Genomic DNA, 13,446 nt, shown 5'->3' on the forward strand with positions numbered 1-13,446 from the left:
GGAGTGAAGGTGAGGGAGTGTTGGGAGGTGGGTGGGGCCTCGTCCCAAAAAATGATCCAAAGTGATTCTCAGTGGCCTGATATACACATGTGGACACCCAGTGTTAGGAGTGGACTCTTACCACAATGTGGAGAGATGTGAGCATATACTTTGTTGTGTCTAGAAGTCCCCAACTGATCAAGCTGGCAGGGATGGCTCTCGGAATGGACCGGAACAATCAGCTGCTTCCGAAGTGGGGAGGGATCTGTAGGCTTCCAAGCAGGGGGAGATGCCAAGACAGAGCAACCCAGAGAAAAGAAGAGGACTATAGTGCATTACCTTCGACTTTAATGATAAAACAAATGAGGGTACACTTACACATTCCGGACGAACAAACAGCAAATACAGGGCGGTCGCGGGTGTCTGCAGTACAAACCGGGACCTATGACAGCACGGCTGGCTCCCCCCGACGCGTTTCCACTAACAAGTCGGCTTCTGGGATTGGAGCTGCAATCCCAGAAGCCGACTTGTTAGTGGAAACGCGTCGGGGGGAGCCAGCCGTGCTGTCATAGGTCCCGGTTTGTACTGCAGACACCCGCGACCGCCCTGTATTTGCTGTTTGTTCGTCCGGAATGTGTTTTATCATTAAAGTCGAAGGTAATGCACTATAGTCCTCTTCTTTTCTCTGGGTTGCTCTGTCTTGGCATCTCCCCCTGCTTGGAAGCCTACAGATCCCTCCCCACTTCGGAAGCAGCTGATTGTTCCGGTCCATTCCGAGAGCCATCCCTGCCAGCTTGATCAGTTGGGGACTTCTAGACACAACAAAGTATATGCTCACATCTCTCCACATTGTGGTAAGAGTCCACTCCTAACACTGGGTGTCCACATGTGTATATCAGGCCACTGAGAATCACTTTGGATCATCATTTTTTGGGACGAGGCCCCACCCACCTCCCAACACTCCCTCACCTTCACTCCAATTTGAAAAGAAAGACTTTTTCACAGTTTTTGCACTTTTGTTTTGGACTGAATGCATATGATTTTGATATAAATCCGGATACCATCCATGTACCTTTGAACACTTGGTTCATTATTTGTTTAGCGCACTTTGGTAATGTTTTCTATATTGCCATCCTCTCACGTTTAATTCAAATTTCAGTGCTGCTTTCACTTCACTTCTCATCACTTCAGGACCGCGCACCTATTTTCTTTCACATAGTTATATAGTTAGTCTGGTTGAAAAAAATAAACAAAGTTCAACCAATAAAAAGGGGAAAACAAAAGAAAACAAAACAATTTTTTAAAAATAAAAATCCTCTATACACAAACCCACAGTTGACCCAGAGGAAGGCAAAAAAATCCAGCAAAGCATGATACAAATTTCTTCAGCAGGGGAAAGAATCCTTCCTCATCCCCCAAGAGGCAATCAGATGATCCCTGGATCAACTTATTCTATAAATGTTAGTATCCAGTTATGTTATATACATTTAGGAAAGAATCCAGGCTTTTTTAAAGCAATCTACTGAGCTGGACAGCACCATCTGTTGAGGGAATCTATTCCACATTTTCACAGCTCTTACTGTGAAGAAGCCCGTTCAATATTTGGAGATTAAATCTCATTTCTTCAAGACATAAAGAGTGCCCCCTTGTCCTCTGTGTCGACCTTAAAGTGAATAACTGAACACCAAGTTCAATATAGGACCACTTACTGCATGTATTTGCACATTTATTACACATGAAAGCAACGCGGTCCCATTGAACTTAGTGAGTTTGGCAGATGGTAACGTTAAAAATATGTACAGCTCCGTCCAGCTGCATTTTGCAAATTCGGATGGGGAGCCAGGTGGCAATAAAACTGTGGCTCAGCCGCGCGTGCTCTCTGAAGGAACGGCCACTCGTGGCGTACTTCCAGATACCTGTGCTGTGAATGACGAATCCGAAAGTGACGTCATCATGGCTCCAGGCTGTCACACAGCCGGAGTCCACGGACCCGAAAGGAAGACAGGGTGAAGATGGATGCTGCCTCCAGCGATTACATTGCATCACTGGAGGGCTTCATTTTTAGGTAAGCTTCACATAATGTGCTAGTATGCGATGCATAGTAGCACATTATGCCTTTACCTTGCAGGTCCTAAAAAAAAAAAAAAAAACAGGCCTGCACACTTGCAGTGGTAGTGGTAGAGGGGCACTGGTCAGGGATTTTCACAGGTCATCAATATGCAGACAAAATTATTGCTTGAGAAATCCAAGTCAAAGAGAGCACCAAATAAACAATCTTTAAGAGTCCAAAGTTTTTAATATTCAAATGGCTACAACAAATGGGGCAAAATACATCCAATGTGTTTTGGGGCCTGATGAAGGGGGATTCTGTGGCCCCTGCAACGCATTGGTAGCTTTTGCCCTGCTTGCGGTAACCTGTTGATCAATAAAGACTTTGTGCTCCAAGAGATTTTCCATTTGGCACTCTCTTTGACCTATTGTGCACCCGCTGCGGCCATTATAAGGGGTCCCATTCCACCTTCTAGATTTTTTAATCCTTTTAATATCATGGAGATTGTAACAGAAGTGGAAAAAAACAGAGGCACAGGAATACCTAAAATTGCCATTGGACAGCAACAGAATAAGGAATTGTAGCAGGGAGATCATGGTTCTTGAACATACGAGATATGAGAAACCAGGGGCTGCATGAATTATATCTACTATGTTGCTGTTGGGTAACCAAACCTTTAAACTGATTATCTGTATCTCTTTATACAGATGGAAGCGAAGGTAGTAATGGCCAAGCTCCTGCAGAGATTTGAGTTTGAGTTGGTGAAAGGACAAAGCTTCAAGATTCATGATACTGGCTCTCTACGACCCATGGGTGGGGCAATATGTAGACTCAGGCCCAGAACAATCTCTGGAACCACAAAGAAATAGACATTTATGTAATGACTATAGCAACTGTCTAATGTAACAAGACTATTGAAAAAGTCTATGTACTAACGAGTTAACAAAAAAATGTAGATAAATATTGGTATTTTAAAATCAAGATGCATAGACAGCTATATACTGTATTTTAGAATGTATTTGTTGAAAAGCAGAGCACAGAGATATGGGCTTATTATATACTGGTAATACCAGATCATATTCAGGTTCTTACACTGCTAGCTACCTCTTCAAGGGCCATGCCTTTGTGTGAAAATTACCATACGCTATGTTTTTTCTTCCCTGTGTACTTTTAGGCATTGTGCCTTGACTGTTTTTTTTTTTTTTTTCTAATTTCCGCATTTTTAATAAAAAATATATTGAAGAAAAAAATATTTAATGATGTAATAAAAATGAATAAAAAGCCGCATTGAGGTTTGTCTTTTATAGCCACCTTCAAGTTCAACTTTGAGATTAATAAAGTAATATAATCGGTCTTTAGTGGTAGCCCAAATCTATAAAGGGTCCTGCGCAAGAACTGTTCTTGAGTCCTGCATTCAACTGCAGCCAAAGTACAAACACTTGTTCATTATGTATATGTAGCCTGGATGAAGAATCCATTCCAGCCTGTTTGGCGCTGTTCTATCTCTTTAATGTTGGGGTTTCTGTGAAGTGATGGTACAATGGATTGTGGGAAATATAGTCCCAAAGGAAGTGGAAGCTAAGGATGACTCAATCGATTTAACTATCCTCCCAGAGAGCATTGGGTTCCGCAGAGACAGATGAGAATGTCTATAAATAGGGGGCGGGACCAAAGATTTGCTCTTCTGCCTGGAGGACAACGCGCTGTGTGAAGGGGAAGAGCTGCTGCGGTGAGCAGAGGAGACTAGGCTGGAGGCCTAGCGGAGAGATGTCAGAGAGAGAGAGCGGCGTATGTGACAGAGCTCGGTGGCAGACCGAGGCGAGAGACACTCGGAGAGACTGCGGGTGCTTCTGAGGAGTGTCGGATCCCGGTGCGGAGGACAACGGGACGTGGATCCCCATCACATTGGGTGAGAGAGATCCAAGTTGAAGTAAATACAGTGGTTCACTAGATGGAGTCAGGAAAGGCCTGTGATGCAGTTTAGTTCGGACAGAGAGCTGCATCTACATATAATGGTTGCCATAGGACACTGTAGTACTGAGTGGTACGTGGCAGACCAAAAAGGCGTCACTTTATGCTCTCAGTTTTACAGATTTTACATCAACTTGACTGAGTTCAGAAGCCCATACTCCCTCCCAGTTTGGATTACAATTAATCTTTGCCTTTACAGTGGATTACAGATATCATTCCTTGAATGATTAAGGATCTCTTTGCTGGTGAAGACTAGCAAGGCCTTGCTCAACAAGGAGACTCACGCAATCCATAGTAAGGGGGGCCCCCTATAGGATACAGAGTGCAATTTGGTAGATTGCATAGCAGTAGCTTAAAAGAGTCACTGATTTAAGTTAGGTTAACAGTAGTATCGTTCTCTATTGCATTGAATATATGTTTCTGTGGTCACTCTCATGCTTTAATTGAGGGATGATTTCAGTGGCGAACCTAGAGCATTTGGCACCCGGGGCGGATCCTATATCTGGCACAACCCACCCCCCCCCCCCCACAACTTTAAAATGTAAAAACACCCACAAAAATTTGTCATGTTTTCAAGAATATTTATTGGACAAATTTCACAGCCACCCCATCACAGTTCCCCTTGCAGTCTGTCCTCCGTCTCTCTAATCACAGTTCCCCCTTTTGCACTCTCTGCCTCCCCTGCACAGTCCTACCTTCAGCATAAATAAATAGCTAATATTATTAGCAATGTGTTTAAGTTTGAGTAAGAGATTGGAGACTTGCTAAAGGAGATATTCAGAGACTGCAGACATGATACAAGAGATGGTCAGAGACTGAGGACACGATACAGGAGATGCTCAGAAACTGAGGACATAGTACAAGAGATGGCCAGAGACTGCAGACATGATACAAGAGATGGTCAGAGACTGCAGACATGATACAGGAAATGGTCAGAGACTGAGGACATGATACAAGAGATGGTCAGAGACTGAGGACATGATACAAGAGATGGTCAGAGACTGCAGACATGATACAAGAGATGGTCAGAGACTGCAGACATGATACAGGAGATGCTCAGAGACTGAGGACATGATACAGTAGATGGTCAGAGACTGCAGACGTGATACAGGAGATGGTCAGAGACTGAAGACATGATACAGGAGATGGTCAGAGACTGCAGACATGATACAAGAGATGGTCAGAGACTGCAGACATGATACAGGAAATGGTCAGAGACTGAGGACATGATACAAGAGATGGTCAGAGACTGAGGACATGATACAAGAGATGGTCAGAGACTGCAGACATGAAACAGGAGATGCTCAGATACTGAGGACATGATACAGTAGATGGTCAGAGACTGCAGACATGATACAGGAAATGGTCAGAGACTGAGGACATGATACAAGAGATGGTCAGAGACTGAGGACATGATACAAGAGATGGTCAGAGACTGCAGACATGATACAGGAGATGCTCAGATACTGAGGACATGATACAGTAGATGGTCAGAGACTGCAGACGTGATACAGGAGATGGTCAGAGACTGCAGATATGATACAGTAGATGGTCAGAGACTGCAGACATGATACAGGAGATGCTCATAGACTGTGGACATGATACAGTAGATGGTCAGAGACTGCAGACATGATACAGGAGATGCTCAGAGACTGCAGACATGATACAGTAGATGGTCAGAGACTGCAGACGTGATACAGTAGATGGTCAGAGACTGCAGACGTGATACAGGAGATGGTCAGAGACTGAGGACATGATACAGGAGATGGTCAGAGACTGCAGATGTGATACAGGAGATGGTCAGAGACTGCAGACGTGATGCAGTAGATGGTCAGAGACTGAGGACATGATACAGGAGATGGTCAGAGACTGCAGACGTGATACAGTAGATGGTCAGAGACTGCAGACGTGATACAGGAGATGATCAGAGACTGCAGACGTGATACAGGAGATGGTCAGAGACTGCAGACCTGATACAGAAGATGGTCAGAGACTGCAGACATGATACATTAGATGGTCAGAGACTGCAGACATGATACAGGAGATGGTCAGAGACTGCAGACATAACACAGGAGATGCTCAGAGACTGCCGACTTGATACAGGAGATGGCCAGAGACTGCAGACATGATACAGGAGATGCTCAGAGACTGAGGACATGATAGAAGATAGAAGAGCACTAGGGGGGCCGGAGAGCACAGGCGAAGCAGAGAGCACTGGAGGAGCTGAAGGGCACGTGGGGGGGGGGGGGCTGGAGAGAATTAAGAGGGGGTTTGGAAAGCATTGTAGGGGGGTTGGAAGGCGCAGGGGGTGGAGAGCACTGGGGGGGACAGGGAGCACTTGGGGGGCGAGCAGGGAAAACCAGGGGGGTGGAGAGCACTGGGGGGACAGGGAGCACTTGGGGGGCGAGTAAGGAAAACCACGGGGGTGGAGAGCACTGGGGGGGACAGGGAGCATAGGGGGAAGGGAGATGAAAAGCACTGTGGGGAGCTGAAGAGCATCGGGGGGGCTAAAGAACAGGGGGGTCTAGTGCACTGGGGGGGGGCTAAGAGCACTGGGGGGTTTAAAGCACTGAGGGGGGTTAAGAGCACTGAGGGGGGATTAGGAGCACTGGAGGGGGGGTTAAGAGCACTGGGGGGCCAGCAAAAGAAGTTGTATAGGAGGGGGATGGGGCAGCTGCATATAGATGAATTGATCTTTCCCTATTCTTCCTGCAGGAGGGAGAGGAGGAGAATCAGTTATTCAGAAACTGCAGGAAGAATAGGGAAAGATGAATTCCTCTTTATGCAGCTTCCCCATCCCCCTCCTATCCAGCACACACACTTGGGCAATGGGCACGCACTCACCTTTTTCCCACCGAGGCTCTGCCCCCTTCTTCCCGCCGAGGCTCCGCCCCCTTCCTCCCACCACGGCTCCGCCCCCCGCTAGCAGCATGGACTGAAGGAGCTGCCACTGACGGGATCTGTCAGAACACGCCGGGCAGGACAGCGGCTGACACCCCCCAGTGCGCACCCCCCTGCCCCCCCCCCCCCCATTGGTACGCCACTGGATGATTTATTGATGAGTAATTGATACATCAATCCTCTCCTATCATTGCATAATACACATGTTTACTTGCCTTTTTGCCATATCAGATCCTGAGTGCTGAACCCTATATGATTTTGGGTTTGAGGATCCAGGATCTCTCTTTTATTCTTGGTCCTTTATACTACCTGTTATATTGAATTTCTAGTTGTTTATTCTCTCTTACTAAAAGACAGTAAAAATTATCTTCTGTTGAAACTTGGTTGTGTTTATTCACTCAACATGTCCGAACCTATAGTGTCAGGTGGGTTGGAAAATGCTCAGGGTCAAAGAAGTGAGGAGGATGTGAACACACTCAGCCACCCCTCCGGGGGCAGGGCTACATATGGATAAATACAGATAAAAAAAAGCCTTTGCAATACCCTAACCACTTTTACGGTTCACGATTTGCAACCGGTATCAGTAATCTCCAGCACTAATGCGTTTCTGACACAATTGTCAGAAGCATTCCTAAGCGTTTACCGAAATGTCTTTTAAGGGTCCATGTACACGGGACGCTGGAAATGGCCGTTTAGGAGCAGTTGGGCGGTTTTTTCAGAAGCCCCTGAACGCAGCTCCATGTTATCTTATCTGTCCATGTACACATGTTCGTTTACAGTCATTTACAGGCAGTTGCGTTCAGGGACTTTTTTTAGAACGCAATTATTTGCCTTCGAACGTGTGTTTCCCGGCGTTTCAAACGCAGAAACGCGGCCGAACGTGACTAAACGTGACTGAACGTGATGAACCTACGTTCAGCCACGTTCTACGTTTTTTTTCTTCCATTCAAAATCAATGGTTCCCTATGGGAGCCTATTGATTTGAATGGAAGTCGCACCGCAAGTCGGATTCCGACTTGCGGCGCGACCTGCACTGCACTGTGAGAATCTTGAGGGGCGTGGCCCCGATGACGTCATCGAGAGGCCCCGCCCCCTCATGTCACAGATGGTCATCTGTGACACGAGGGGGTGGGGCCTCCCGATGACGTCATCGGGGCCACGCCCCTAATGGCTATATAATAAGCTGCAGAGACCGGAGACCGGCATAATTACCGGAGACGTCGTCGGAGGAGGACCGGAGGAAGAAGAAGAGCCGACAGCAAAAGAGCAGAAGACCGGAGAGGAGAAGAAAAGAAGAGAGGACAGCAGAAGACCCCGGAGAGGAGAACACAAGAAGAGCGGACAGCAAAAGAGCAGAAGACCCCGGAGAGGAGAAGACCCCGGAGAGGAGAAGACAAGAAGAGCCGGATGAAGATTTTTAATAAACTTTCCAAAACGTCTCCTGTCGTTATTTCCATACACTGCCTTTTATGTGGTGAATGAGTAGGGGTACAGTGTACCCCATACCCATTCACATAGGGAGGGGGTCCGGGGGGGCCCCCTTGTTAAAGGGGGCTTCCAGATTCCGATGAGCCCCCATGCCGTTTTTTCGGCGTGGGGCTACCCTCATATTCCATACCGGACCCGAAGGGCCTGGTTTGGAACTTGGGGGGGACCCCCACGCAGTTTTTTTCCCATTTTTGGCGTGGAGTTCCCCCTCAAGATTCTCACAGTGTAGGTCGCGCCGCAAGTCGGATCCGACTTGCGGTGCGACTTCCATTCAAATCAATAGGCTCCCATAGGGAACCATTGATTTTGAATGGAGGCAGAAAAACGCTGCTAAAAGCAACGTGGCCAAACGTGCAATAACGCAAATGGAAAAAGCTACTGAAAGCACGTTTAACAGCTGCTTTTTCCCGGCGTCAGAAATAGCTTTGCAGGACGTTTTTTCTAACGTCCCGTGTACATGGAGCCTAAGAGATTATTTCCTGTATCGTCATTTACTGACCTAAATGAGGTATAAGTTCCTGAAATACCAAAATGAAAAAAATTATACTGCATTTTGATCACTAGATGGAGCTTACGATATAGGAATTAAACCACAAGACATTTAGTTCAACTTGCACAAATGCTTCTGATATTCGTGTAATTAATGTTTTATAAACAGATGCCTAGATGATCTCAGTCATGTCATACTACCTGGATGGCTGAGGACATCTTGTATATGAAGAGGATACGATCTTTTGGATTATAGGCTATGACATGCGGAAAAAAAACAGAACTAGTTAAAGCAGAAGTATGGCCAAAGCTCTTTTGGCTATACTTCTCTTGTGGGTCACAGGAGTGCACTTAGTTCTGCACTCCTGTGACCCAGATTCAGCCAACAGAAGGCTAAAGTCCCTTGCTAGGTTATGAATATGTATACTTTTTTCAACCAATCATACTGGTCGCTGAGCATGCTGGGAGAAGGTATTTATTTGGAAGAAGTCAGGTGATCTGTGTCCTTTCCGCCCAGACTCCTGTCTGGGTGGGTGTGTGTGAGGAAGAGCTGCTACTGCTGGGTAGGCCTGAAGCCTGAGGCCTAGCCATGTGCTTAAGACTCTGCAAGGGAGAGCCTGCTCACTACCTGGAAGCATGAAGGAAAGGCTGGAAGCCTGAGATCAAGTACCAGATGGTCACTCTTGCATGGATCAGGGATCCATGGAGAGCCTGGGAAAGCATCAAGATGGAATCATCCACAGAGTTCCTGCACCTTCCATGATTTGAATATTGTTGCTATAGGAGACAGCATATGCTACAAAGTACAGATTGCTAGTTCCAGCTTAAAGGCTCTTTTTCTGTACTGCTGTCTACTTATTCTACATTTTTGTCTAAGGAGTCTGCCGAACTGCAAGTTAGCTGCTATTTTTGACCAAGGGTGTCCTGTGCCCTACCCCTCTTTCCCACATTTTTCCTGTTGTGAGAAATAAACTTCTCTTTGTTCAAGCATAAAAGTGACTGGCACCCATCCTTCTACCTTGTACACCACCCACCATGCCTGATAACCTGCATCCTGAGGAGGAATGTCGGCCCTCCCTGTCTCTGGGGGTCACCACCAGACCTCTGGAGGTTGGGGGGGGGGGGCGCTACACATTGAATCAATGCTAGTAGCATAAGGATTAAAAATAGTCAATGTTGATTGAGAAAGTGAAGCTACGTTTTAATTTACTCATTGGGTTGCCTATCAGGTGATGTGCAATTATTAAACTTTACCGTAAAATAGGCAAACAAAGAATGCCGAATGGGCCCTTTTACTTCTCTGACAAATTGTCCTGGCGGTGCCCACTCTTGGGCTGCTCTTAATTCCTTCCCCTTCTGTTTCTTTCCTTTGTTGTTTCTCCCTTTCCTTTTTCTTTGGCTCTCCTTCTCTTGTTTTTTAGGTCATTTTTGTGACTCAGCTACGGTGCGGCTATTATGATTCTTAGCAGCCTTTGTGGCGTTGTTAACCCCCTTGCTTTATGGCCCTGTTATGTTTGAGGCCTGGTGGGGGGCGACATCCACCCTTCCGGGGCATCCGGGCGACGGCCTCCATGGGGGCCGTCCTCTATCAGAGTTGAGGACAGGCATTACCTTTTGGGAGATCAATTGGCAAATGCGCTATATTTCCCTACTTTTATTGGATTGCCATGTATGCCTCATGTACCTGTGCTGTCCCACTGTTTATTGTTGCCATTGTTGCCTGTGTTCATTATGACAAGTTTTTATGTTCTTAAATATGTTTTATTTGAACTGTTGATGATTATCACCTTGTTTGTGAAAACTTAATAAAAATTATTACAAATGAAAAAGGCAAACAAAGTAGTAAAAGTAACAAACTTGTTGTTCTATGAATATCTTTATTGACTGTACAAAAATCCAATTTTTTTCCCCTTGTAGCCTTACTTAAAGGAGAAGTATAGCCAAAGCTCATTTGGCTGTACTTCTCTTATGGATCACAGGAGAGCAATTCATTTTGCACTCCTGTAACCCGTTTTCAGCAGAGAACGTCAGTTTTGATGAAACATACGTCGGTCGCGGCGTGCTGACTTCACCTACGAGACGTGAGGGCGGGTGTTTTGGAGCTAACCGGCCGGCGGCTTCGATTCAGCGCTTATCGTTTGCTTTTTTGTAAGTGTAACCTTTACTTTTTTGGCAATAAATTTGTTGTGGTTTTACGCTATGGAGTTTTCCTTTTCTGCATGTGAATAACCTATATATGCAGGATATCTCTGGATATAATTTCTGATTGAGGATTAGTCCTTTCCTGTATCTGAGGGGCACTATTGTAGGCTGTATCCTGGTTGTTATCTGAAATATCCAATATATCTTTTGGTAAGCAGTAGTGTATGTCGGTGGCGGTTACACTCACGGATTGAGTTTATCGCATGGAATCTGTGATGGTGCACTATCTTTTTTCCATTATGCTATCACTGTTTTATATCTGGTAAGCAGATTTAGATGTCGGTGGTGGCCTTTCACTATATCTAGCACTTTCTATATATTCATTTACACAAGGGATCTATTCCTAGTGCATAAGTGTATACAGTATCACGCTATGAAAATTATGTTTTTCTGTGCACGTGACTGGAGCCTGTGGAGTTTGATATAACGACGGTGACTCTGGATATCGTCTTGAGGGTTATCCTGAGGATTTGTCCTTATTCGGAGCATCATCACTCTATATTTAGCGAACATATCTGCTATCTTTGGTAAGCAGTATATAATCCAATTTTATTCAGAGGAGTCAATTTCTGGATATATTTTGGACTTTATTTACAATATTTCCACATTATTTATTGGTGTATGTGACTTTATGAGGACTTTTTTATAACATCACGTTTGAATCTTCATTTAGCGCAGCTTTTTTATTATATATTATTTGGGATGTTTGTCACATTTAAGTTGCAGCTATAAGGTTTTTGTTGTTTTTTTGGATTTTTAGCGCGGTTACACTTTAATCTATAAAGGACTGAAGTTCACTCTCTGCTGATGTCACAGAAGTCGGTCCAGGCACCGCGTCATCATGACAATGGATTCTGGATCCACCAGAGGCCAGGCCTTACAGCCAGCTCAGCCCCTCAGCTAGCCGCTGAGAGCCTGAGCCGGCCGCTCCCTGTCCCTCAACAGCTCATCGCCCCAATGAGCAAAGAGGGAGCAGAGCAGGGAGCAGCTCTCTGCTCTGGGAGCTGTGAGAACCGAGCAATCGGCGGTGTTCGATCGCTCAGTTCTCAGTGCAGAGGCACTGGGGGACAGATACAGCATCGGACCGATACTGCATCCACCTAGGTAAGTATATTTTGAGCCCACACCCCATACTTCTCTTTAAAGTGATGTAGAAAGAGAGCCCACATATTGCAAATAAAGGTATATTCATCTTTACCTTAAGATCTATCCAGTCCACACTTGACATTAAAAGATTTCATGCCATGATTCACTGTATAAGACACCACTCCATTGCTTACAGTTTTTCTGCATTTGATGGGCAGGCAGCTCAAGCAAAGCAGTGTCTCTTCTGAGTTCATTGCCATGAAGTTAGGTCTCTACAAATCAGTAGAAACATCTTACTGATCAGGATGTTATCTCTCACACACCACCAGGTAATCAGTTGGGTGATGGTGAGTGACTCCTATACTTTTATTTTATAGCTTTACATCATCTGGCATTATAGACACACAGCCCACCATATCATGTTTGTCACAGGGTGCGTCTAGTCAGGGATCTTCGTAGCCTTGTGCGGAGCCTCAGTCTACAGAGCACCTCATCTCTAGGCTGCAGCATTCCAGTTCCTGTTACTTTACATGTCTTTTCTTCTACTAGCTGAAAATTAAACTTGTGTACAAGCTTGGCCAGTATCACCTTCATCTGTATCTACAAAAAGAAAGCAGAGTTCCAGAAATAAAGTGTATGTCAATGCAAAAACAAAAATGCATTCAGTACATCAGACTCGAATGAAGAAGAGGAGGTTCAAGGTGCTCTGTGCAATTCCATTGCACAGAGCAGGTTAGTATAGAGATGTTTGTTATTTTAAAAAAAATAAAAAATTATAAATAATATGCAAATATATAAAATGTTTATTGGTCCAACAACAAACTTAAAAAAGATAAAAAGGCTCCTGTGTGAACAGACTGGACTGTGTAAATGTCAATCACATGTTGCAATAATCCCATATGCACATGACTTGAAAAGCTGAAAACACTAATGGCCCGAATACACGATAAGAAAATCGGCCGAAAATTTCCATTCAGTGAGCGATCAGCCGATATTCTACTCGTTAATGCCCAGCCATCCATGAGCGATATCGATACTGTGAAAGAAAAATACAGTTTGAAAAACTCGAAAAATTCTGTTATCTCGTTTGCGAATGAACGATATTCTATACGTTGGTGTTGAGGTCGTTCATTTGAAATCTGTATAACCTCTTTACTCATGCCTGGAAATATTTTCCGATTCGACTGTTTGTCGATTTGTTTCGATGGTCGGTTGGCAACGGTCGGCCGATATTCGGACCGTGTATGTTGGCAACATTTTCGACCAACAAATACTTTTTC

At 45.1% G+C, this 13,446-nt stretch overlaps 2 protein-coding genes across 2 annotated transcripts in view; one reads left to right on the top strand and one right to left on the bottom strand.

Moving 5' to 3' along the window:
* LOC309569225 (cholesterol 24-hydroxylase-like) overlaps window positions 1–2,903 on the top strand; it is a 204,653-nt gene extending 201,750 nt beyond the window's left edge. The window contains exon 25 of the mRNA XM_082274978.1: window positions 2,737–2,903. Coding sequence (XP_082131104.1) covers window positions 2,737–2,898 — 162 coding nt within the window. The 3' untranslated portion in view covers window positions 2,899–2,903. The remainder of the gene's footprint in view (window positions 1–2,736) is intronic.
* A 9,460-nt stretch (window positions 2,904–12,363) lies between these two features.
* The window catches only part of LOC309569226 (cholesterol 24-hydroxylase-like), a 49,414-nt gene continuing 48,331 nt past the window's right edge, over window positions 12,364–13,446 (bottom strand). Inside the window, exon 15 of the mRNA XM_082274979.1 lies at window positions 12,364–12,766. Within this exon, the coding sequence (XP_082131105.1) occupies window positions 12,593–12,766 (174 nt within the window). The 3' untranslated portion in view covers window positions 12,364–12,592. The remainder of the gene's footprint in view (window positions 12,767–13,446) is intronic.

This window comes from Pelophylax lessonae (assembly GCF_965119305.1).
Source record: "Pelophylax lessonae genome assembly, chromosome: 13".
NCBI classification, from domain to species: domain Eukaryota; kingdom Metazoa; phylum Chordata; class Amphibia; order Anura; family Ranidae; genus Pelophylax; species Pelophylax lessonae.